Source organism: Pleurodeles waltl, chromosome 6 (genome assembly GCF_031143425.1).
Source record: "Pleurodeles waltl isolate 20211129_DDA chromosome 6, aPleWal1.hap1.20221129, whole genome shotgun sequence".
NCBI classification, from domain to species: domain Eukaryota; kingdom Metazoa; phylum Chordata; class Amphibia; order Caudata; family Salamandridae; genus Pleurodeles; species Pleurodeles waltl.
This window is the reverse complement of record NC_090445.1, coordinates 1,176,351,939-1,176,377,618: the sequence shown is the minus strand read 5'-3', so window position 1 is coordinate 1,176,377,618 and position 25,680 is coordinate 1,176,351,939. Positions and strand designations below refer to the sequence as shown.

General features: G+C 45.2%; 1 protein-coding gene across 4 annotated transcripts in view; it reads right to left on the bottom strand.

Moving 5' to 3' along the window:
• NUDT13 (nudix hydrolase 13) overlaps positions 1-25,680 on the bottom strand; it is a 582,976-nt gene that overhangs the window by 102,320 nt on the left and 454,976 nt on the right. For all 4 annotated transcript variants that reach the window (XM_069240400.1, XM_069240401.1, XM_069240402.1 and 1 more), the window contains one exon: positions 17,627-17,778. In XM_069240400.1, coding sequence (XP_069096501.1) covers positions 17,627-17,778 — 152 coding nt within the window. The remainder of the gene's footprint in view (positions 1-17,626; positions 17,779-25,680) is intronic.

The window sequence follows — 25,680 nt, the reverse complement described above, 5'->3', positions numbered from 1 at the left end:
CCTCATATTGCACTTGTAGGCATGCCAGGAAAGTTAGGCTATATTTAATGTTTGAGTCCCTCATTTTTCGTTTAATCACCAAAAATCGTCTACGTAGGTCCTGGACTCTCATAGTTTGGAAGACTTTGTATGGCGGAGCCTTCATATTGCGGGGGGCCGTGCGCTCAGACATATTGAAGGATAATGTCTCTGCCCCTGTGATTGAACAATTTTGCTATCATTGCACACGGGGGCTCTGGGTCTTGATTCTGAACCCAATGATCTGTGTGTGCATTCCAGCAAAAAGGATTTAGACTGTTGAAGTGTGGACATTGCTGTTTGTATCCAGTCTTCCAGGAAGAGTTCTGCGGATGGCCCTTCTGCACACTCCGGGAAACCCAGAAAGCGTATTCCACAGACAACGGCCCTCCGCATCGTCAAAGCGATCATCCGACTCTGTTGAGGTACATTTCAGGCTCTTTACTGTCGCTTGCAACTCCTGAATAGCAGTCTTGAGTTTAGCTAGATTATCATCTATGGTCGTCCCCCTTTCTTCTACCTTCCGGAGGTCAAGGCGCAAGTAGTTAATATTCATAGCCATCAAATCCATTTTGGTCTCCAGTGCTTCTTGCGTTCCACGGATCGCTGTCAGTATTTTGGTTGTGGCTTGTAAATGGTTCATTTCTCCCCGTTGGCTGTGGTTCTGTCACCCCCCCTCCTGCATTCCACAGCCCTGCACTGTATACTGCATAATTATGTTAGCTTGGGTCCCTCTCGTGGATGTGTCCTTCACCATTGTGGTGTGTAGTCTGAACCAGAGTGACCAACGGATGAATCTTGCGGCCAGGGCTAGATCGGAGCGGCACCTGTCTCCTGACAGATCCGTACTTTCTGCCAGCACTCATCATTCTCCCTCGGTGGCATATTTCTCAAGCGGTAGATCTGGTCCCCCACAAGAGTTCACAGGTGTGACTTTGAGGGATATGGGAGTAAGATTCTATGGTTCTGGAAGCGCACTCCTAAATTCATGCAGATCTCAGCAGAGATTTATTGAGATGCTTTGTTTTACAGTCGGGCATAGGTCACTAAAATGTGTTTTGATCTCTTTGGTTAGGATGTCTGAAACTGAAAGAAGAGTGCTGAGTTTATCAATTAGTGATGAACATGAGCATGCTATCTGTTGCAGGGTGTGCATAAATTATTAAATTATTTAGATCTCTGGCCTAGGCCAGAAACAAATACTGCTAGAGTATTCAGGAGGTTGATTTCATTTGTTCGAATTACAGTTTAGGGCATCTACCAAGGACTAGAATGGTTTAACAGGATCTCAAATGTGTCTGTAACACATGTTGATTCTCTCCTTTGCACACTTATTAAATGGTCATCAGTTGGTGTTACATGAAGTGTCTGAGATTCTATTTCCTTTTCCGGTGCTAATTCTTATTCTGATTCCTGCAGCCACCCTAATGATCGAGAAAGAGAGTAGTCTTCAGGGCCAGTCACATTGTAAACCCTGAGATTAGGACTGTTAAATAGTGTATGGGGTATGGAAGCCCACTTCTGCCCCTGCGTTCCCGCAGTAGATGAAGTCCTGCTGGGAGCTGGTGCAAGGTGGAAAGCAAGCAGTGGTTGGCAGAAGGGCAATGGTGAGCCAGAGCAGAAGCAAACGTGAAAAACAGGGAGGTGCCGGTAGAAACACAGCTGCTGTCACCCCTACACGTGTCTGCTTGCAACAGTGAATGTCAACGGTCAATAACCGTGATGAAAGCGGCAGGTGGGGACAGCAAAAGGCTCTTAAACAAAAGAAGAGTGCCCAACGAGCAGACCAGAGGTGCTGGATGTGCCAAAAGATAAGGAAAATAGGAGGGTGGAGAGTGATGTTGTGTGCTGGAACAGCCGCTCAAGAGCAGGTCCTTTTACGGGAGAATGACAGGGGCCTCACCAGACAAAAGCGGCCAGCATTTAAGCAGCCACTTCTGCGCACTGGTGAGCCTGACATGTCACACCTAATTTACAATCCCGACGCGGCCTCCAAGTTCCCGCTGCTGCTGCCGATGTAAATCCTGTCCTCACACACCAAATTGGCTTGCTGCCTTCCCCAGCATGGTCTTCAGGGGTGCGGGCACCCAGGCTACTGCAGACTCAAATTCCCAGCAGCAGCACCTCTGGAACAAAGGGCCCCGGATCGGTTCACATGTCCTACACACTGTAAGACACATGGGGGGCAGTGGCTTGCACTGTGAGGGACCTGAACCCCAATAATTTTCTGAATCCCATGCACCCCAATTGTTACCTTAGACAGTTTGCCTTTGGAATTTATTTTTGATCTAGCCTCAAGAGACTCCCCTCCCCATAATAACTCAATATTTTAGCACAGTAGAATTCAAACTAGAAACTGGGGTCCCTCAAGAACTGAGGTCTAGATCAGAATTCAGTTTAAAAGTTTGAATACTGAATTTTTAAATAAACGATACAGAATAGATGCAAAATGTTACCATAAAGGATCAAATACTGAATAATAATAACACCTGTATTTAAACAATTCGATCTCTCCAGATTCTAAGTGTCAAACTCATAAGCAGTTCTGACAATATCCTAGGTGTAGAAAAAAGTCTCGAAATAATCAGATAGTCTCGGAGGAAAATGAGTAGTTGCACCAAAACCTTTTAAATCAGTTGTTTTTTTATTCACCATCTGTGCACAATAATTAGAAAAAATGCAAATTCAGTATGGTATGACCGTGGCTAGATCGCACTGACAAATCAAAAACATCTTTGTATTAATTCAAATAAATGAACACTAACCCAATTTCTAAGATAAGAGAAATCTTCTGCATGCTTCCTGTGCAACTGCATTTCAGAGATAAGCAACATAGGGGGTCATTCTGACCCTGGCGGTCATGGACCGCCAGGGCCAACGACCGCGGAAGCACCGCCAACAGGCTGGCGGTGCTTCCGGGGGCATTCTGACCGCGGCGGTAAAGCCGCGGTCAGAAAAGGGAAGCCGGCGGTTTCCCGCCGGCTTCCCGCTGCCCCAAGGAATCCTCCATGTGGCGCTGCAAGCAGCGCCGCCATGGGGATTCCGACCCCCTTCCCGCCAGCCTGGTTCTGGCGGTTTTCACCGCCAGAACCTGGCTGGCGGGAACGGGTGTTGTGGGGCCCCTGGGGGCCCCTGCAGTTCCCATGCCACTGGCATGGGCACTGCAGGGGCCCCCTAACAGGGCCCCACATAGATTTTCAGTGTCTGCGTGGCAGACACTGAAAATCGCGACGGGTGCAACTGCACCCGTCGCACCCCTTCCACTCCGCCGGCTCCATTCGGAGCCGGCATCCTCGTGGAAGGGGGTTTCCCGCTGGGCGGGCGGGAGGCCTTCTGGCGGTCGCCCGCCAGCCCAGCGGGAAACTCAGAATGACCGCCGCGGTCTTTTGACCGCGGTACGGTCTTCTGGCGGTTCCCGCCAGGCCGGCGGCATCCGCCGCCGGCAGGGGTCAGAATGACCCCCAAAATATGAAACATTTCTCAAACAAAAGCTTACAGAATTATGTGCTGCATGCCTGCATTCTGATAATTTATCTTTTTGAGTCATAGAACTCTGTGCTCCGCGGAAACTGTACGGAAAGAAGACTCAAAGCGGGTCCTTGACTGGGAGAAAGAATCAGCAGGGGCAATATGAGCGGAACACCAGAAAGTAACATTCATTTTAACTTAATGGTGTCTCACACGGAAATGTGGCAAAACTATATTACATTATTAATCACACTTCTAAACCAAATAATCAAATAGTTTTACGTCACATCATAAATTCATCATATGCTTCAATGAAATCACTATTTTGCACAAATAATTTGTCACCCAAAGTTGCACATTAAAAATACATTCTAGTACTTCAGCACACAGCAATGGTCAGTCGGGTAGTCTATGCCTTCCAGGGACTGCATTATGCTGCATTCTCTTGGTCTCTGCTGGGCGTCCCCAGGGTGATCCACCTCCTCCCAGCCTGTTCCCCCGATCTCCGCCTCTGAACATGTGACCTCACTTCTCCAGCAGGTTCACAAGCAACCAAGAATGTGTTTCACAGCATAGCAAAATTACCAGATTATGGGCAGTTCAGGTAGAGGTTACTGATTTTAGGAGAAGGGAGGTTGGTAAGATGTATATCATTGAGCTACCCATTTGTATTGATAATATTCACCATAGTATGAACTTTATGTCTTCTATAAGGAGTGGTGCAAGAATCACACTGTTGGGTTACTCTCAAACTCGACTGGGACTGGAGTGACATTACAGTTTCCCATAGGCCCTCAAATGTACTTAACAGGCCTTAAATTTCAATTATCATTTCATAATACAAAACTGCTGGAAAAACTGTTAGTGAAGACAGCATGACTATACCCATATTTTTATATCAACTTTATTAGCTTAGGTACTTTTACTGTCTTTAGCTGCTGTAATCAAGTTGGGCTATTGGGTTAAAACCTCAAACATGTTGCTAAAGGGAACACTTATGTCTGGAATAGTTTATCTATTAGCCTTTTTTTCACAGCATTTGGCATCCCAGCCTGGTGAACAAGTTCTCCCTCTTTTCGAGTATCACTGAGCTGCTTTGACCTTGCTTGCTACTTTACAATACCAGTTTTGAACTGGCTTAAATGTAATGGCCTTTGATTGGTACACTTTTTGGAGACCATGCCCAATGGACTAGCCTCTTTCATTGGACTTTGCCACGCAAGTCCTTTGGGTTACTTTGTTGCTCTTACACAACATTCTACTTTTTCAGTTAGTTGTCAGTCTTGGGAAACAGCCTTAACAATGTGGCTCAAATCATGCTATGCCTTTAAAGCGAGGCCCGAATCACGAATATGTCTTTACAATGCATTCCTTAACCATGCAAGTCATTACAACGACTTGCCTTAGGGAAAGCGTTGTTGGACTGATGTTGGACTTTATGTCCAACACTTTCCCCAAGGCAAATCGTTGTAATGACTTGCGTGGTAAAGAAATGCGTTGTAGGGACGCATTTGTGGTTTGTGCCACGTTCTTAAGGCAGGCATCGTAAATGCCTGCGTTGTTCCGACACACAACCGTCAGTCTTACCCAATGATCTGTTTACTTCCAGTATAGTCCGTTTATTGGTTCTGGCCCAAGAGATACAGAAACTACCAGCAGCCTTATGTTAGTAGATCTTTTCATCATCGAAGATGTGGTGTAGTTCAGTTAAAGAAAATCCCATATTCAATAAAAACCCAGCCCAGTCAGGCCAAAATATGAACAAGGGTCACTCTTTATAAAATCCATAACTGCTTTCCTTGACTTTTGGGTTAGTGTGTGTAGGAGGCTGGCCTGGCTTGTAGTGGGTACCAAGGGGTACTTACACTCTGTACCAGGTCCAGTTATCCCTTATTAGTGTAGAAGAGGTGTTTCTAGCAGCTTAGGCTGATAAAATGTAGCTATAGCAGAGCAGCTTAGGCTGAACTAGGAGACATGCAAAGCTCCTACTATACCACTGGTGTCAAATGCACAATATCATAGGAAAACACAATACACAGATATACTAAAAATAAAGGTACTTTATTTTTATGACAATATGCCAAAAGTATCTCAGTGAGTATCCTCAGTATGAGGATGCCAAATATTCACAAGATATATGTACACAATACCAAAAATATGCAGTAATAGCAAAAGGAAGTAATGCAAGCAATGTAAAGTTACAGTAAATTGCAATAGGAGCATATAGGTATAGGGGCAACACAAACCATATACTCCAAACGTGGAATGCGAACCACAAATGGACCCCAAACCTATGTGAGCTTGTAGAGGGTCGCTGGGACTGTAAGAAAACAGTGAGGGTTAGAAAAATAGCCCACCCCAAGACCCTGAAAAGTAGGTGTAAAGTGCACCTATAACCCCCAGAGAGCACAGAAGTCGTGATAGGGGGTTTCTGCAAGGAAGACCAACACCAGCAAAGCAACAACAGGGGATTTCCGGGCTTGAGTACCTGTGAAACAAGGGGACCAAGTCCAAGAGTCGCGACAATGTTCCCTGTGTGATGCCTAACTGTCTCACTGAGGCTCTGCTAACCAGAACCTCAGTGGTTATGCTCTCTCTGTACAAATTGTCACTAACAGGCTAGTGACCAATTTCACCAATTTACATTGGCATACTGGAACACCCTTATAATCCCCTAGTATATAGGAACTGAGGTACCCAGGGTATTGGGGTTCCAGGAGATCCCTATGGGCTGCAGCATTTCTTTTGCCACCCATAGGGAGCTCTAACAATTCTTACACAGGCCTGCCCCTGCAGCCTGAGTGAAATAATGCACACATTATTTCACAGCCATTTTCACTGCACTTAAGTAACTTATAAGTCACCTATATGTCTAACCTTTACCTGGTAAAGGTTAGGTGCAAAGTTACTTAGTGTGTGGGCACCCTGGAACTAGCCAAGGTGCCCCCACATAGTTCAGGGCAAATTCCCCGGACTTTGTGAGTGCGGGGACACCATTACACGCGTGCACTACACATAGGTCACTACCTATGTGTAGCTTCACAATGGTAACTCCGACTATGGCCATGTAACATGTCTATGATCATGGAATTGCCCCCTCTATGCCATCCTGGCATAGTTGGCACAATCCCATGATCCCACTGGTCTGTAGCACAGACCCTGGTACTGCCAAACTGCCTTTTCAGGGGTTTCACTGCAGCTGCTGCTGCTGCCAACCCCTCAGACAGGTTTCTGCCCTCCTGGGGTCCAGCCAGGCTTGGCCCAGGAAGGCAGAACAAAGGACTTCCTCAGAGAGAGGGTGTTACACCCTCTCCCTTTGGAAAAAGGTGTTAACGCAGGGGAGGAGTAGCCTCCCCCAGCCTCTGGAAATGCTTTCATGGGCACAGATGTTGCCCATTTCTGCATAAGCCAGTCTACACCGGTTCAGGGACCCCTCAGCCCTGCTCTGGCGCGAAACTGGACAAAGGAAAGGGGAGTGACCACTCCCCTGACCTGCACCTCCCCTGGGAGGTGCGCAGAGCTCCTCCAGTGTGCTCCAGACCTCTGCCATCTTGGAAACAGAGGTGCTGCTGGCACACTGGACTGCTGTGAGTGGCCAGGGCCAGCAGGTGACGTCAGAGACTCCTTCTGATAGGCTCCTTCAGGTGTTGCTAGCCTATCTTCTCTCCTAAGTAGCCAAACCCTCTTTTCTGGCTATTTAGGGTCTCTGCTTTGAGGATTTCCTTAGATAACGAATGCAAGAGCTCATCCGAGTTCCTCTGCATCTCTCTCTTCACTTTCTGCCAAGGAATCGACTGCTGACCGCGCTGGAAGCCTGCAAAACTGCAACAAAGTAGCAAAGACGACTACTGCAACTCTGTAACGCTGATCCAGCCGCCTTCTCGACTGCTTTCCTGGTGGTGCATGCTGTGGGGGTAGTCTGCCTCCTCTCTGCACTAGAAGCTCCAAAGAAATTTCCCGTGGGTCGACGGAATCGTCCCCCTGCAACCGCAGGCACCAAAGAACTGCATCACCGGTATCCTGGGTCTCCTCTCAGCACGACGAGCGAGGTCCCTTGAATCCAGCAACTCTGTCCAAGTGACTCCCACAGTCCAGTGACCCTTCAGTCCAAGTTTGGTGGAGGTAAGTCCTTGCCTCCCCACGCAAGACTGCATTGCTGGGAACCGCGACTTTTGCAGCTACTCCGGCCTCCGTGCACTTCCGGCGGAAATCCTTTGTGCACAGTCCAGCCTGGGTCCACGGCACTCTAACCTGCATTGCACGACCTCCTAAGTTGTCCTCCGGCGACATGGGACTCCTTTGTGCGACTTCGGGTGAGCACTGTTTCACTCCACTTCGTAGTGCCTGTTCCGGCACTTCTGCGGGAGCTGCCTGCTTCTGAGAGGGCTCCTTGTCTTGCTCGACGCCCCCTCTGTCCCCAGACGCAATTGGCGACATCCTGGTCCCTCCTGGGCCACAGCAGCATCCAAAAACCCTAACTGCACGATTTGCAGCTAGCAAGGCTTGTTGGCGGTCTTTCTTCAGGAAAACACTTCTGCACGACTCTCCACGGCGTGAGGGATCCGTCCTCCAAAGGGGAAGTTCCTAGCCCTTGTCGTTCCTGCAGAATCTTCAGCTTCTACTGTCCAGTAGCAGCTTCTTTGCACCCACAGCTGGCATTTCCTGGGCATCTGCCCATCTCCGACTTGCTTGTGACTTTTGGACTTGGTCCCCTTGTTCCACAGGTACCCTCGTTTGGAAATCCATCGTTGTTGCATTGCTGATTTGTGTCTTTCCTGCAGAATTCCCCTATCACGACTTCTATGTCCTTTGGGGAACTTTAGTGCACTTTGCACTCACTTTTCAGGGTCTTGGGGTGGGCTATTTTTCTAACCCTAACTGTTTTCTTACAGTCCCAGCGACCCTCTACAAGGTCACATAGGTTTGGGGTCCATTCGTGGTTCGCATTCCACTTTTGGAGTATATTGTTTGTGTTGCCCCTATCCCTATGTGTCCCCATTGCATCCTATTGTAACTATACATTGTTTGCACTGTTTTCTAAGACTATTACTGCATATTTTGGTATTGTGTACATATATCTTGTGTATATTTGCTATCCTCATACTGAGGGTACTCACTGAGATACTTTTGGCATATTGTCATAAAAATAAAGTACCTTTATTTTTAGTATATCTGTGTATTGTGTTTTCTTATAATATTGTGCATATGACACTTGTGGTACTGTAGGAGCTTCACTCGTCTCCTAGTTCAGCCTAAGCTGCTCTGCTAAGCTACCATTATCTATCAGCCTAAGCTGCTAGACACCCTATACACTAATAAGGGATAACTGGGCCTGGTGCAAGGTGTAAGTACCCCTAGGTACTCACTACAAGCCAGTCCAGCCTCCTACAACCCCCCCCAAACGAAGGACAATAAGACTAGCCATGACCTGATGAGTCTTCATTGTCCCAGTGGAAATATCTGGAGAGTCCATCTGCATTGGAGTGGGTACTCCCAGGTCTATGTTCCACTGTATAGTCCATTCCCTGTAGAGATATGGACCACCTCAACAATTTAGGGTTTTCACCTTTCATTTGTTTTAGCCAAAGTAGAGGTTTGTGGTCTGTCTGAACAATGAAGTGAGTGCCAAACAGGTATGGCCTCAACTTCTTCAGTGCCCAGACCACAGCAAAGGCCTCCCTCTCTATGGCAGACCAACGCTTTTCTCTAGGGGTCAACCTCCTGCTGATAAAAGCAACAGGTTGATCCTGGCCCTCAGAATTGAGTTGTGATAAGACTGCCCCTACCCCTAATTCAGATGCATCAGTTTGAACAATGAATTTCTTGGAGTAAAATGGGCTTTTTAGGACAGGTGCAGTGCACATGGCCTGTTTCACCTCCTCAAAAGCTTTCTGACAGCTAGCTGTCCACAATAACTTTTTAGGCATTTTCTTGGAAGTGAGGTCATTAAGTGGGGCTGCAATGGAGCCATAGTTCTTAATGAACCTCCTGTAATACCCAGTGAGGCATAAGAAGGTTCTCACATGGGTCTGAGTTGTAGGGGGAACCCAATCCATGATAGTTTGGATTTTCCCCTGAAGTGGTGCAATCTGTTCTCCACCTACCAGGTGTCCCAGATAAACCACTTTCCCCTGCCCTATCTGGCACTTTGAAGCCTTGATAGTGAGGCCTGCCTTTTGCAGGGCCTCCAAAACTTTCCACAGGTGGACCAGGTGATCATCCCAGGTGGAGCTTAAGACAGCTATATCGTCCAGATATGCAGCACTAAAAGCCTCCAACCCCTGCAGGACTGTATTCACCAACCTCTGAAAAGTGGCAGGTGCATTTTTCAAACCAAAGGGCATTACTGTGAATTGGTAGTGCCCTCCAATAATCGAAAATGCAGTTTTTGCTTTAGCATCCTCTGATAACTTGATCTGCCAATACCCTGCAGTCAAATCAAAGGTGCTTAGATACTTGGCAGATGCCAGTGTATCTATGAGCTCATCTGCCCTGGGTGTAGGGTGAGCATCAGTTTTAGTTACCTGGTTGAGACCTCTGTAATCTACACAAAACCTCATCTCTCTTTTCCCATCTTTTGAGTGAGGCTTGGTACAAGCACCACAGGAGAGGCCCATGGACTTTCAGAATGTTCAAACACTCCTAGTTCATGGTCAGGCTGCCTATAGATCTTACTTTTGACAGGCATGCTGTCTCCAGTATCTATAGTGTGCTGACACCAGGAAGTGGTGCCTGGCACAGTAGAAAAGAGTTCAGAAAACTGACCTAGGAGATTTATGCAGTTGTCTTTCTGCTCAGCAGTAAGACAGTCTGCTAAAACTACACCTTCCACTGGAGCATCTTGTTCTGTGGAAGAGAATAGATCAGGGAGAGGGTCACTCTCTTATTCCTGTCCTTCATCTGTTGCCATGAGCAGGGTGAGATCAGCCCTGTCATAGTAGGGTTTTAGGCAACTGACATGGAACACCCTTAGGGGGACTCCTGGCAGTGCCCAGGTCAACCAAGTAGGTGACCTCGCCCTTCTTTTCAACAATGAGATGGGGTCCACTCCATTTGTTTTAGAGTGCTCTTGGGGCCACAGGCTCCAATACCCACACCTCCTGTCCTGGTTGGTACTGAATCAGAACAGCCTTCTGGTCATGCCATTGCTTTTGGAGCACTTGGCTGGCCTGAAGGTTTTTACTGGCCTTTTTCATGTTCTCAGCCATTCTGGATCTTAGGCCGAGTACATAGTCCACTATGTCTTGCTTGGGAGCTTTTAAAGGTTGTTCCCAACCCTCCTTTACAAGTGTTAGGGGACCTCTTACAGGGTGTCCAAGTAGGAGTTCAAAGGGGCTGAAGCCCATTCCTTTCTGGGGTACCTCCCTGTAAGCAAAAAGGAGGCAAGGTAACAGGACATCCCATCTCCTCCTGAGTTTTTCAGAGAGTCCCATTATCATTCCTTTGAGAGTTTTATTAAACATCTCTACCAGTCCATTTGTTTGTGGATGATTAGGTGTGGTGAATTTGTATGTTACACCACATTCCTTCCACATGGCCTTCAAGTATGCAGCCATAAAGTTGCTACCCCTGTCCGATACAACCTCTTTTGGGAAACCCACCCTGGAAAAGATTCCCAGGAGGGCTTTTGCCACTGCAGGTGCTGTAGTGGTCCTTAGAGGAATTGCTTCAGGATATCTTGTGGCATGGTCCACTACCACCAAGATAAACCTATTGCCTGAAGCAGTAGGAGGGTCAAGGGGGCCAACTATGTCAACCCTTACCCTGTCAAAGGGAACCCCAACCACAGGCAGTGGAATAAGGGGAGCCTTTGGGGTGCCACCAGTCTTGCCACTGGCTTGGCAGGTCACGCAAGGCTTACAAAACTCTTTTGTGTCCTCTGACATCCTAGGCCAGTGAAACAGGGGGACAAGCCTTTCCCATGTTTTGATCTGGCCCAAATGCCCAGCCAAAGGAATGTCATGTGCCAGAGTTAGGAGGAATTCTCTGTACTGCAGGGGAATGACCAATCTCCTGGCTGCTCCAGGTTTTGGGTCCCTTGCCTCTGTGTACAAGAGGTTGTCCTCCCAGTAAACTCTATGTGAGTCACTGACATCCCCATTTTGCTGTTTGACAGCTTGCTGTCTTATACCCTCTAATGTGGGACAGGTTTGCTGTGCCACACTCAGCTCCTCCCTGGCATGCCCCCCTCCACCCAAAAGCTCAGCAGTGTCTGCTGCCAGCTCCTCTGGTGAAGGTTCTGCACAAGGGGGAAATTCTTCTTCCTCAGAAGTTGAATCATCTGTAGAGGGAGGGTTAGTGGGTAGGGATTTACTCTAACCCTAGCTTTAGGGAGCACTTGGTCCATTGTTCCAGGATCCAAGTCACCCTGTCCTTTTTGCTTTTTGGCCTGAGCTCTTGTCAAAGCAAAAATATGCCCAGGAATGCCCAGCATTGCTGCATGAACCTCCAACTCCACTTCTGCCCAAGCTGATGTCTCTAAATCGTTCCCTAGTAGACAGTCTACAGGTAAATCTGAGGCAACCACAACTTTCTTTGGACCAGTAAACCCCCCCCCCCCAGTTGAGATTCACAACAGCCATGGGGTGGCTAAGAGTGTTGTTATGAGTGTCTGTCACTTGGTACTGGTAACCAAGTAGGTGTTGTTCAGGGTGTACCAGTTTCTCTATTCCCATGGTAACACTGGCACCTGTGTCCCTGTAGGCCTGAACCTCAACACCATTGATTAGGGGAAGTTGCTTGTACTTATCCATATTAAGGGGACAAGCAACCAAGGTGGCCAAATCAATGGCACCTTCAGAGACTAACACAGCCTCTGTGGTCCCCCTAACAAGACCAACCCCAACTAAATTACCAAAAGTGAGCCTAGCTACTCCCTTGGATTGGCTATTAGTAGGTTTGCTCCCACCACCACTGCTATTACTAGGGGCACTAGAGCTTGCAGTAGGGGTTGTGGAAGTGGGAGGCTTGGTGTTTTTCTTTGGACAACTGGCATCAGTTGTCCAATGGCCTTTTACTTTACATAAATAGCACCATGGTTTTTTTACTTGATTTGAAGAGGATTTGGACCCACCACCCCCACCAGAGTGTTTTTGTGGGCCTGATGACGACTCATTTTTAGATTTGTCCCGACCCTTGTCTGAAGACTTACCATCCTTCTTCTTGCCATCCTTGTCACCCCCTGTATGAACTTTTCTGTTCACTCTTGTTCTTACCCATTTGTCTGCCTTCTTTCCCAATTCTTGGGGAGAGGTCAGATCTGAGTCCACTAGATATTGGTGTAACAAATCAGACACACGGTTATTCAGAATATGCTCTCTCAGGATTAGATTGTACAGGCTTTCATAGTCAGAAACTTTACTGCCATGTAACCACCCCTCCAAGGCCTTCACTGAGTAGTCAACAAAGTCTACCCAGTCTTGTGAGGACTCTTTTCTGGTTTCTCTGAACTTAATCCTGTATTGTTCAGTGGTTAAGCCAAATCCACCCAAGAGTGCATTCTTCAAAACTGTAAAATTATTGGCATCACTTTCCTTAACAGTAAGGAGCCTATCCCTACCCTTTCCACTGAAAGATAGCCATAGGATAGCAGCCCACTGCCTTTGAGGGACCCCCTGTACCATACAGGCCGTCTCAAGTGCAGCAAACCACTTGTTAATGTCATCCCCCTCCTTGTAAGGGGGAACTATCTTATGCAGATTCCTAGAATCATGCTCTTTCACAGGATTGCTATCAGGAATACTGCTGCTGCCACCATGGGGTCCAAACCACAACCTCTGCCTCTCGTTTTCTAAGTCTAGGGAATCCCTGTCTAGAACCAGCTGTTGCTGTTTAAGCTTCAGCCTGGTCTCTTCCACTCTCAACTTATTGAGTTCCCTTTCTAACATCTTGTCATCAGGGTGGGTGGGTTGGGAATGTTTTGACACAGAAGAAAGATTTGAATGAGCAGAGGGAGACCTGTCCCTAACAGTTGGCACCCTAACAACCTGGCCTCCGGAACAAAAACATCCCTACTGTGATGGGAGCTTCTATTACTACCAGCATTGCTAGGTGGTCTGCTAAGGGGCAGATTAAGAAGGGAACCCTGTAACACTCTCTCAAGGGGCTCCCCGGAGTCAGAGTGTGAGCTATCTATCAACTTTTCAGATGAGGTGCCACCCTGGGCCTTATCATTCTCAATAAGCATATTAGACAGTAACTCTCTAGAAGGGTTCTTACCTACCACTAAACCTCTATCAATGCAGAGACTCCTTAGGCTTTTAAAGTTAAGGTGGTTATAAGATGTACTGAACAAATTAAGAGGGATTCCTACACCAGACATGATAGAAAAAGGTTTAGGGACAGATAAAAGAGAGAAAAAGTTTTAGGACTTTTTAAAGAACAGAAAAAAAACTTTTTCAACTTTTTGAAACTTTTAGAAAGTTTTAGAGGTACTTTTCAGCACTTAGCAGATAGTGGAAGAGAAGAAAAGCAAAACTTTTTGGTTAGGTGTACATACACTGAAATTGTTTTGTATATTATTCTCTTATGAAAAGTACAATATGACAAAGTGGTAAGTAGTTGCAAGTACTTATCCCACCGCTGCACAACCAATGTAGGAGGCTGGCCTGGCTTGTAGTGGGTACCAAGGGGTACTTACACTCTGTACCAGGTCCAGTTATCCCTTATTAGTGTAGAAGAGGTGTTTCTAGCAGCTTAGGCTGATAGAAGGTAGCTATAGCAGAGCAGCTTAGGCTGAACTAGGAGACATGCAAAGCTCCTACTATAACCACTGGTGTCATATGCAAAATATCATATGAAAACACAATACACAGATATACTAAAAATAAAGGTACTTTATTTTTATGACAATATGCCAAAAGTATCTCAGTGAGTACCCTCAGTATGAGGATGCCAAATATACACAAGATATATGTACACAATACCAAAAATAAGCAGTAATAGCAAAAGGAAGTAATGCAAGCAATGTAAAGTTACAGTAGATTGCAATTGGAGCACATAGGTATAGGGGCAACACAAACCATATACTCCAAAAGTGGAATGCGAACCACGAATGGACCCCAAACCTATGTGAGCTTGTAGAGGGTCGCTGGGACTGTAAGAAAACAGTGAGGGTTAGAAAAATAGCCCACCCCAAGACCCTGAAAAGTAGGTGTAAAGTGCACCTATAACCCCCAGAGAGCACAGAAGTCGTGATAGGGGGTTTCTGCAAGGAAAACCAACAGCAGCAAAGCAACAACAGTGGATTTCCGGACATGAGTACCTGTGAAACAAGGGGACCAAGTCCAAGAGTCGCGACAATGTCGAGAGTGGGCAGATGCCCAGGAAATGCCAGCTGAGGGTGCAGAGAAGCTGCCACCGGATGGAAGAAACTTTGGTTTCTGCAAGAACGAAGAGGACTAGGAACTTGCCCTTTGGAGGATGGATGTCCCACGTCGTGAAGAAGCTTGCAGAGGTGTTCCCACGTAGAAAGACCGCAAACAAGCCTTGCTAGCTGCAAGGGTCGCGGTTATGGTTTTTGGATGCTGCTGTGGCCCAGGAGGGACCAGGATGTCGCCACTTGGATGAGGAGACAGAGGGGGCGCCCAGCAAGTCAGGGAGTCCTCACAGAAGCAGGCAGCACCCGCAGAAGTACCAGAACAGGCACTTGGAAGAGGAGTGAACCAGAGTCCACTGAAGACGCAAAAGGGAGTCCCACGACGCCGGATGACAACTCAGAAGGTTGTGCACTGCAGGTTAGAGTGTCGGGTACCCAGGCTTGGCTGTGCACAAAGGAAATCCTGGAAGAGTGCACAGGAGCCGGAGCAGCTGCAAATCATGCGGTACCCAGCAATGCAGTCTAGCGTGGGGAGGCAAGGACTTACCTCCACCAAACTTGGACTGAAGAGTCACTGGACTGTGGGAGTCACTTGGACAGAGTTGCTGAGTTCCAGGGACCACGCTCGTCGTGCTGAGAGGGGACCCAGAGGACCGGTGATGCAGTCTTTTGTTGCCTGCGGTTGCAGGGGGAAGATTCCGTCGACCCACGGGAGATTTCTTCAGAGCTCCTGGTGCAGAAAGGAGGCAGGCTACCCCCAGAGCATGCACCACCAGGAAACAGGCGAGAAAGCGGCAGGATAAGGGATACAAAGTTGCAGTAGTCGTCTTTGCTACTTTGTTGCGGTTTTGCAGGCGTCCTGAGCAGTCAGCGGTCGATCCTTTGGCAGAAGGTGAGCTCTTGCATTCGGTATCTGAAGAATTCCCCAAAGCAGAGACCCTAAATAGCCAGAAAAGGAGGTTTGGCTACCTAGGAAGGAGGATAGGCTAGTAACACAGGTAAGAGCCTATCAGAAGGAGTCCCTGACGTCACCTGCTGGCACTGGCCACTCAGAGCAGTCCAGTGTGCCAGCAACACCTCTGTTTCCAAGATGGCAGAGGTCTGGAGCACACTGGAGGAGCTCTGGGCACCCCCCCTGGGAGGTGCAGGTCAGGGGAGTGGTCACTCCCTTTTCCTTTGTCCAGTTTCACGCCAGAGCAGGGCTGGGGGATCCCTGAACCGGTGTAGACTGGCTTATGCAGAGATGGGCACCATCTGTGCCCATCAAAGCATTTCCAGAGGCTGGGGGAGGCTACTCTTCCCCAGCCCTGACACCTTTTTCCAGAGGGAGAGGGTGTAACACCCTCTCTCTGAGGAAGTCCTTTGTTCTGCCTTCCTGGGCCAAGCCTGGCTGGACCCCAGGAGGGCAGAAACCTGTCTGAGGGGTTGGCAGCAGCAGCAGCTGCAGTGAAACCCCGGGAAAGGCAGTTTGGCAGTACCCGGGTCTGTGCTAGAGACTCAGGGGATCATGGAATTGTCTCCCCAATGCCAGAGGCATTGGGGTGACAATTCCATGATCTTAGACATGTTATTTGGCCATGTTCGGAGTTACCATTGTGACGCTATACATAGGTAGTGACCTATGTATAGTGCACATGTGAAATGGTGTCCCCGCACTCACAAAGTCCGGGGAGTTTGCCCTGAACGATGTGGGGGCACCTTGGCTAGTGCCAGGGTGCCCACACACTAAGTAACTTAGCACCCAACCTTCACCAGGTGAAGGTTAGACATATAGGTGACTTATAAGTTACTTAATTGCAGTGGTAAATGGCTGTGAAATAACGTGGACGTTATTTCACTCAGGCTGCAGTGGCAGGCCTGTGTAAGAATTGTCAGAGCTCCCTATGGGTGGCAAAAGAAATGCTGCAGCCCATAGGGATCTCCTGGAACCCCAATATCCTGGGTACCTCAGTACCATATACTAGGGAATTATAAGGGTGTTCCAGTATGCCAATGTGAATTGGTGAAATTGGTCACTAGCCTGTTAGTGACAATTTAGAAAGCAGAGAGAGCATAACCACTGAGGTTCTGATTAGCAGAGCCTCAGTGAGACATGGCAGGGTCCCAGTGACACATACACTAAAACAACATATATACAGTGAAATATGGGGGTAACATGCCAGGCAAGATGGTACTTTCCTACAGGTGTGGGCCTAGCTTTGTGCATCAATGATTAAAGGCCCAGAACCTGCCCCTAGCCGGAATAAGAGTAAGTAGGCTCTGGCAGTGGACTCTCTGCTTGCATGACCATCCTAATGTCGTAGATATCTGTAGTACCTCAGAGCCATCACTCCCAAGGCCCGCACCTCAAAAGGTGGTTAACAAAAGGACAGGTGAGCCACATTATGTAAGTCATATTGGTGGTCTCCAGGATATTTCAGCGGCCAAGCAAGTTATCGTAGGGGTAGGAAAGATAGACAGTTTGACAGACAATGGAACCGTCCACGCTTGAGTGCTCTGACCAGAGGAGATGGTGTACAGGTCCAGGGGCCACACTTGAGGGTGGGAACCATGCTCGGTGCTTTGGCCAGGATCTACCCTAGATGAAACAAGACACCTTGCCTGATAATTATGACCGTATGTAAAGTGCATCGATTTACTAATGTTTGTAATTGTCAAATACTTGCTTTGAATATTCGTTATGGTGAAGGCTTTGCCTAAACTGTTTATTGTTAATTGTTTTCTTTTTTAGCAAAAAGGATTGGTTCCAGCTGCGCCAAACCCAATAGCTACTTTAACACATCATAGGTTGTGTGTAGAAGTTAAAAGGAAAGACCTACTCACCTGCGCATGTGGATGGACTTTGGCTTGACATGCAAACATTAAAGAACTGTTGGGAAATGGCCAATGCTGGGACCCAGAATACTTTACGGATTGTACTTCTAGGCCCACCTCTTCTGCAACCTCCCGTTGGATTGTTTCCTCCAATGTCTCACCTATAATGGGTGTGTTAAAAAAAATGTGTAAACAAAAGCCAGGTTAGGAGTAACCCTACAATAGTCATGTATAAAAAGGACTGTTAGGAACCCAGGCTCTAAGCGTGCTTGATAGAGAAAACCTTCTTTAAAAAATGTTTAGGTCCTGCATGGAATTGGTTGGTGTGATATACAAATACAACAATCTCGAAATTATACCATAATTGTGATAAAACCATGCCAAACTTTTATGATTTAAAAAAACATGGGTTGCTTGAGAAACAACTGATCTACACACAACACCCAGCTTACTTTTGGAATAATTGTTATGTCTCGTAATCCCCGCCCCCTGATACAGTCCCGTTAAAAAATTGTTGTCCAGAGATTTTCATTTTTGATACGTGTTTTTGGAGCATTATAGAAGTGATTTAGTTTGCGTAGATATTGCTGATCCTGGCCTAATTTTTCTGGATGACATTTAAAAAAATCACGGATGTGTTCAAGTGATGATGTAATATTTCAGGAACCATGAGAGCTATATACTTCATTTTGGTATCAAAATATAGGTTTGGAGGTCAAATAGTCTTATAGAGACAGAAAATAACTCCTCAGCGCAACTCATCATTTTCCAAAATAGCAGCTCTATAATGATGTGGTTTAACCATCATATTGGTAATTTATTTTAATATTATTTTAGTTTCAGGTTTTCTGTTGATTCAAATTCGTTAACATGAGTGAAGCAGGCGGTAGCAAAGGATCGTTACCTCCTGGCATAGTGTTGCTAACTACAAAGTCTGAGGAATCGTTCAACAAAGAAAAATGTGTCATATGCCAAACTAATCCAAAAGAAAAGCTAACATCAACTGCAGCTGGACAGAGGAGAGTTTGAGATGCTGCAGAAATATGGCAAGACGAAGTTCACAAAAGATTAAAACTGATGGCTGAAGAGGATCAAATATTTTATCATTGTAACATCAAGTGCTAAAAGTCGTATACAATGAAAAAAAAAAGCCAGTCAAAAAATTGTCATAAAATAGCAGAAACCGGTGAATCACAAAAAGAATCCAAGTCTTCTGAAAAAGCGATGACAACCAAACCCAATGCCCATTCGCTTAGAACAGTGGTTCCCAAACTGTTCGCCGCGGCACCCTGGTGCGCCGTTAAAAGTTGCCAGGGGCGCCACGCACATTTTGGAAACATGATATGAACATTTTAAAAAAGATTTATGCGTGCAGTTTATAAATGACCTGTTTATGACAAGCTAAAAGTATTTTGCGCCGAGTAACTCTTTAGCATTTTATGTGGGGGAGTTACATAAGCCCCACCTGTCAAGGTCTTGCCCTCTGCAGCATGTTTTCACCAAACGTGATTACGTCATTGCCAGCCGGTCGGAAATTCAGAAGAGAGCACTGGAATGTTATTGCTCCCGTGGGATCCTCTTGAAGTGCGCACATCGGACGTGTTCCTTGTTGAATTTACAATAATCAGGTAATTATAATTATTATTAGTAGGATTTCTAATCTAGGGTGAGAGAGAGGGCACGGCAGGACCGGAGATCACAGGAATGTGCAGGAAATTCTCCTAAGCAGCGCCGATATAGTAATTACAGTATTATTATTAATAACTAATGTTCTGTTTTTAAAACAGATAGATATTTCCAGGGGCGAGCACGAGGCCCCTGTGTAGTTTCCGGACAGGAGAAAACTGCTAACAGCTTGATTCAGCACACACACAGAAGTTGAGTTTGTTTATTTAGGTTAGAAGACATTATTAGAATTATTAGTTCCTTGTTGATGACAAGTCCAGGGGAATTTCTGCTTTGTGAAAGATTAACCTTCCACCCTTTTCTTATTATTAAGCACACCTTTCCTTTTTTCCCCATTTGTGTTTACTAAATGCTAGTAAATTGTTAAAAATAAATTATAGGACCACAGTACTCCCTCACCTGCATGCCCAAATCAGATTACTTACTGAGTCTTACTGTCAGGGGAAGGCAATTTTCGTTGGGTTGCCAGAAAAACGGCTATGGGAGGTACAGACCAAGTTGAACTTGGAAAGCACAGTTATCAAAAGCTGAAGCCTTTGAAATAATTTAAGGCAGCGGTGCCTCCTAAATTCTCAAGAAACTGCAGAGTGGGAGTGTGAACGGCAGTGCTTAATTTGTAAATAAAAACGTGCCGGTGCCCAAAGTCCTCCTTTTAAACATGTGGCTGCTGCAATTAAATGTGCGAAAATGTAATACTGAGGCAGTGTAATACTGAAGCCATCTCAGGCCTCTTCAATGATTTTAAAGCCACTCCCTGCCCCTTCAGCTCACTCTTGCAGCTTTTTGTTTTCTACCATTGTGACACTATTTCATTTTTCTCTTCCTTGCTTAGACCTTAACCACTAGGCCAGAGGTGACCCCTTACTATGCAGGGTCCAGACTTAGCTGTGACATTCAGCCCATAGATTTTGAGGGGAAGAAAAGACTTCAATGTTCCATCACTAGTAATGTTAGACAGTCAAAACACTAGAAATTGAACAGACACACAGTCATGTGATGCTAGGATTTGAACCTTCCACCTACTGACTGACCAAGAGCTTTACCATTAGGCATGAAGTGTCCATTGTCTGCTGTCCATTAAAAGTTAAGTATAGCATTTGCGCCAAACATCTTGCTAGATTCACAGCTTTAAATCATTACATGGAGTGACCAATGCAATAACTGTTTCTCTCTCTCTCTTCCAACCGAAAGAGAGAGAGAAAGAGAAAGAGAGAGAGAAAGAGAGTGTGTGTGTGTGTGTGAGAGAGACAGGACCACGTGGTGAACCTCCAGGCCCCTGTGGTCCTAGCTGGCTCCCCACTTCCTGCAGGAGCAGGTATTGCTGCCGCAAGCAGGGAGCTGTTTTAAAAAGCAGCTCCCTGCTTGCCAGAGCAAGCATATTTGCATGCAGGGAAACATATAAAAACTCCGCTTTCTGCACAAGAGCGCTGTTTGACAACTCTCACTTGCAGAAAGTGGACTGTTTGCTCTGACTTGGCGGGAGCTGTCTAAGCTTCCGCCAAGTCAGAGCAAACAGCTATGTCCCGGGGGTGGGCTTCCTGGGACATTGCAGGAGCCAGCCCTGGGGGACGGTGGTCCCCAGGGCCATTACTGGCTTCCCAAATGGGGCCGCGCAGCCCTCTCCAATGTTCTATTTTTCCTGGGAGGTGGTGGTTCCTGGACCTCAGGGGTCCGCCACGGACCTCCTTCATTCTTTTATTGTAGCCAGGATGGGGGCACGTGAACCCCCTCCTTTATTTTAACATGCCCCAGGGACGTGGCCCACCGAGGGGCTTTTTCCAAAAATAGCGCAAGACCCTGCGCTTCATTGCAAATTTGCAGCAAAAATGTTCATAAAAAAGTTCCCAGCACTAGAGCTAAGGGGTCAAACACCTCTTATTTTTTCAAATTTTTTGTGGGACTCACCTGAAGCAGAGTCCCGAGATGGCTGCCAACACTTCCTGGTTTGAAGTGTTGGCAGACAATGGGAACTCTGCAGATCTCTGCACAAGCCTGTCATTATTCGCAAAGTTGTTGCGACCTCAGATGTACAAGCTTGGATTTATTTTAATTTCTCAACAACTACTGAACAGATTTATACCAAATATCCAAAAGCATAACCTGCGTATCGAAACCTACCTTTCTGCTAAAGTTGGTGTAATTCCGTCCAGCGATTCGGGATGCACACTTGTTCAAAACTCGCATGGGAATTAACATGGGAAGTGTAAATATTTTGACTCCTCCCTCCCCTTTTTCTCAGCTCTTGCTAGACGGATCACCCCCCCATCTCGTATTGGACAGGGCTGTGTATTTGCCCATTATTGTTTTTGCTTTTTATTAATGTAGTGGATGACACTTTACAGGCTCTGTTGGCTGATGCTCCTAGCACCGCTGGTCATTCTATAACGGCACTATTATATGCTGATGACACTGTGCTGCTGTCTAGGGCCCCAGTCGGCCTCCAGAAGTTGATTAATGCATTTGTAGAGTTCCTGGCAACTAAAAAATCGTAATTAATACATCTAAAACCTATTCTATGATTTGTGGTGCTAACCTAAAAATGTAGATCGTTTTATCTTGGCAATTCCTCTATTTCTAATACAAATTCCTTTTGTTATTTAAAAATTGTATTGACTGGTAATGGTAGGTGGGAACAGCAGATGCACAACGCTAAATTCAAGAGGAGCAGATGCAGCCATGAGTTGTTTAGGTTTTCAAATAAACTCGGTACACGCCTGGTTAAGGAAATGGTCAAGATCTATAAGGCTAAAGGAGTGTCCAGCGCCACATTTGGGGCTGGTTTGTGGGGACGGTTTGTGTGGACATACTCACTGTTACCCTCTCCAAGTTGAGGAAAAACATTTTTTTATGCTTACCCACCTCAGAATCATCTATGATAGTCCATAAGGAGGTGGGTAGGCAGTACATAGAGGGTTTGCTTTTTTTTAAAACCCCTGTTACTTTGGCATTCTATATGGGTGACAGAAGAGACACATTTTCCAAAATTGATTATTCAAGATTGTTTAGCACTGGATCATGCCTCCTCTAACCCTTATTTGTTGTATTTAAATACAACTTTTAGTTTAATTTTTAACATGACTATATGGCATGACCCAGTTAAAGTTATATCCCTGACCAAGAGCCATGTCAAAGAAACTTTTCTTAAATTTAGGTCTGATTTTAGATAGGGTAATGAGGTAAATAAATTTACGGATGCCTTTTATATGTCCCATTACTCAATGGAGTGTTGCCAATATTATTTAACCTGTGTCAACTATATTCAGCATCGTTATGTGTTGTCAAGATTTAGGTTTGGCTCAGTTCACCATTTGGTTGCATTTCCATAAATGAAGAGCCGCTCTCCGGATATGTTGCATGCCCCTTTGACTGAACGTCTAAACAATGTACTATCCACTTTATGCTCTTTTGTGGCTGTTAGGTGGTTTTATCTGATGCCGCGTTTTCTTAAGCACAACATCAGGGAGTGTAAAACAGCATTGGACTTCCTATATGAAGCTGGGGATCATCCAGTGTGTTTTAATGTAGCCCTTTACATACTGAATGCTGTGTGTCAACAGAAATGTATTATGTGCTAAGGGGTGTCTACATGGGATGATTTTTGCTTCTATGTGATGTTTGACTCTCTTAAATTTTTGTCTGTATTTTTGTATTTTATTTGGTTTTATGCTGTGTACTTTGCACTTTTATGGATGTTTATAAACTTGCTTAAATAAAGGTTTTGAAATGGCCCCCTCCCATCCAAAACTTCCCATGTGCAACAAGAATCACAGGCACACTTTATTTTGGAAACGTTTGTAAAGAATCGTCAAACTACACCAAAATACTTTTTCTAAGGAAACATTGTCCGAACTACAATTACAGTCCACACACACATATATATATCTACACACACACACACACACACACGTTTATTTATTAATTTATTACAGAGTGGTATTAGTTAGGATTCCCAGAGATAGGACCTATTGATTTTTTTCAAAGTGGATGATGAGCAAAGGTTCATGGTGATAAGTTAAGGGGTGCAAAGAATGAAGTTGGCTCCCAAAACACGTTTTTCTACTTATGAATTTCCATAGTCTTTTTAGACAGAAGTAGCAGCAAAATGGCTTAAAAGATTTTCATGAAATTTGGTAGAAATATTATTCTACGGTAAGGGTCCTTTTTGTTATTTAAACTAAATGAGTTCAGTAGTTTTTAAGTAATAAGGAAAATAAATAGTGATATATAATGGTCTGTACTATACCACGCTACATAATGATGACAAAACACAATCCTATTGGTTAATGAAAGTCCTTACAAAATTAAAAAGGCAGCCAAACTTTTCAGACAACACTTTGCCTTTGGTCTGTGGTTTACAGTAAAAGATTGAGTATTACTGTTGTTTTAATCTTCGAGGGCAAATAGGGCAGTTTAGCTAACTGTGGAGCGGTAGGGAAAAGTAGTTTTATTGATTTATAATTTAAAAAAAAAGTTTATGCAGTACTCTACCACTGAAGCCTATTCCGAACACCAAAATATCATAGACTGGTGGTTAATGCTTTCATTGGCTGTAGAGGAAACAATTACAAGCATGCAGCAATCACTGTTGAAAATCAAAGACTGGTGGTTAAAGATTTCAAAGGTTGTAGAGGAAACAAGCATTACATGAACGCAATAGTTGTCAGCAATCTGAAGGATGTCATCAAAAACCTGAACTGACTGTCTCCATGCTGCAATGAGATCTGAAACCAAGCTAATATGTATACATATGTGAATTAACACACTAATCAGAGACATGTAAACTTTCTGAGGAGTGACTGTTTTACAGTCGGGGAAGGCACCTTGTAGATGGGATATTTTAGAAGTACTGCAAATGCATCTCCAGAAATCATCTACTTGATTAGTGATTGGGTGATATTGTCTCAGTAGTCTAAGTATAAACAGAAGAGTGGCTGGGTGCCTAAGAGTACTCAGATGTTTTAACTGGTGGCTTGTAGAACAAGTATTGGTAAAGTCAATGCATCTTGTTTATGAGACTTAGAGGTTTTGCCAACGTTTTTGGACATGTTGTAGAGCACTGCAGCTACTGTGTAGCCTTTCTATAAAAAGAATGATGAATAATGAGGCTGCCACATAACTTTGTAGGTGCTAATGCGTTCAACACACATGGAGATGCCCACAAGAAGACACAGACCAGGTATTTTTTACTTAATGATCCAAGATAAATCCCTAAATTGAAAAACACTTTTTAAAAATGTAGCACAAAAGTTATTTTAAAACGGATGAGCGAGTTAGTATGAAGCAAAAGGTGGGTGGGTGCTGGGGATAACAAAACTGAGCGGGCAGATAAAAAACAACACAGCAGGCGAGGGGCGATAAATGAGCAAGATAACACTGGGCAAAGGGGGAATCATACAGAAGAAAGAGAGTAAAATGGTGTGTGGGCGGGAGAGAAGCACATAGGCAAGGGAGAGCAACACGAGGGCAGGTGGGATAGAGAACCGTGTGCACAAAAAAGCAACATAGAGCTGGCGGGCTCAAAAAATCTACTCAACCACTTGCTATGGCGAGTGATTTTTTATGAGGTCGAGCTATTTTTAGAACCTACTCGCCCCTTCTGGTGGGTGGACAAAGAACAGGTGTTCTGTTCAGACACTAACTGAATTAGCAATTAAGATGCCTTTAAATCCTATTCGTGTCACATCTGCTCTGTGTTCAGAGACAGAGGTCAAAAGTCAGTTTGTCTTCTTGCAATGCAAATACTTTTCCTTGTGACTGCAGAGTTCCAGGATTTTGTAAGGTGAACTGTCTTACCTGGGTGAAATGAAAGGCTGTGGGTGTCAGGTCTTTCCTAACACACACGATTTATATAACTAAGTCAACTTAAACATTTCAGCTGTCAAAGACCATTTTTTGTACTTGTGTGAAAAAAAAATATTTTAATAGGATGAAAAATAGTCAGAACACTTTACTTGGTAATGTGCAAATGATTATTGTTAATACACTATATCGTTTTATCACTAAAGCTGCAAGTTAGTGGGAAGGTTTTTGGACATGTCTTGGAAATGTAATGTCTTTAAATGACAGTGTACTACCACATCATGCTTTAGCAATATACTTATGAAAAGTGAGTGTTTCAACATAAACTGAGAAATACCCCTGCCCTGATGACAAAACTATTAGTAAACTAAGGGGCAAGTCATGCATAGATCATGTGTACCCTATATGTCGGCTAGATTTATTACACATGGAGCAAACTTTTAGTGTATTTAATCAAACAAAAGGGTTTTTAAGAGCAGAAATGCTGAATTCACATTTTGGAAGGTGCACTCATATGTGAGAATGAAGAAAAAGGCCACTGTAAAATACAATATTTGCAAAGGATCAAACAATTTGAG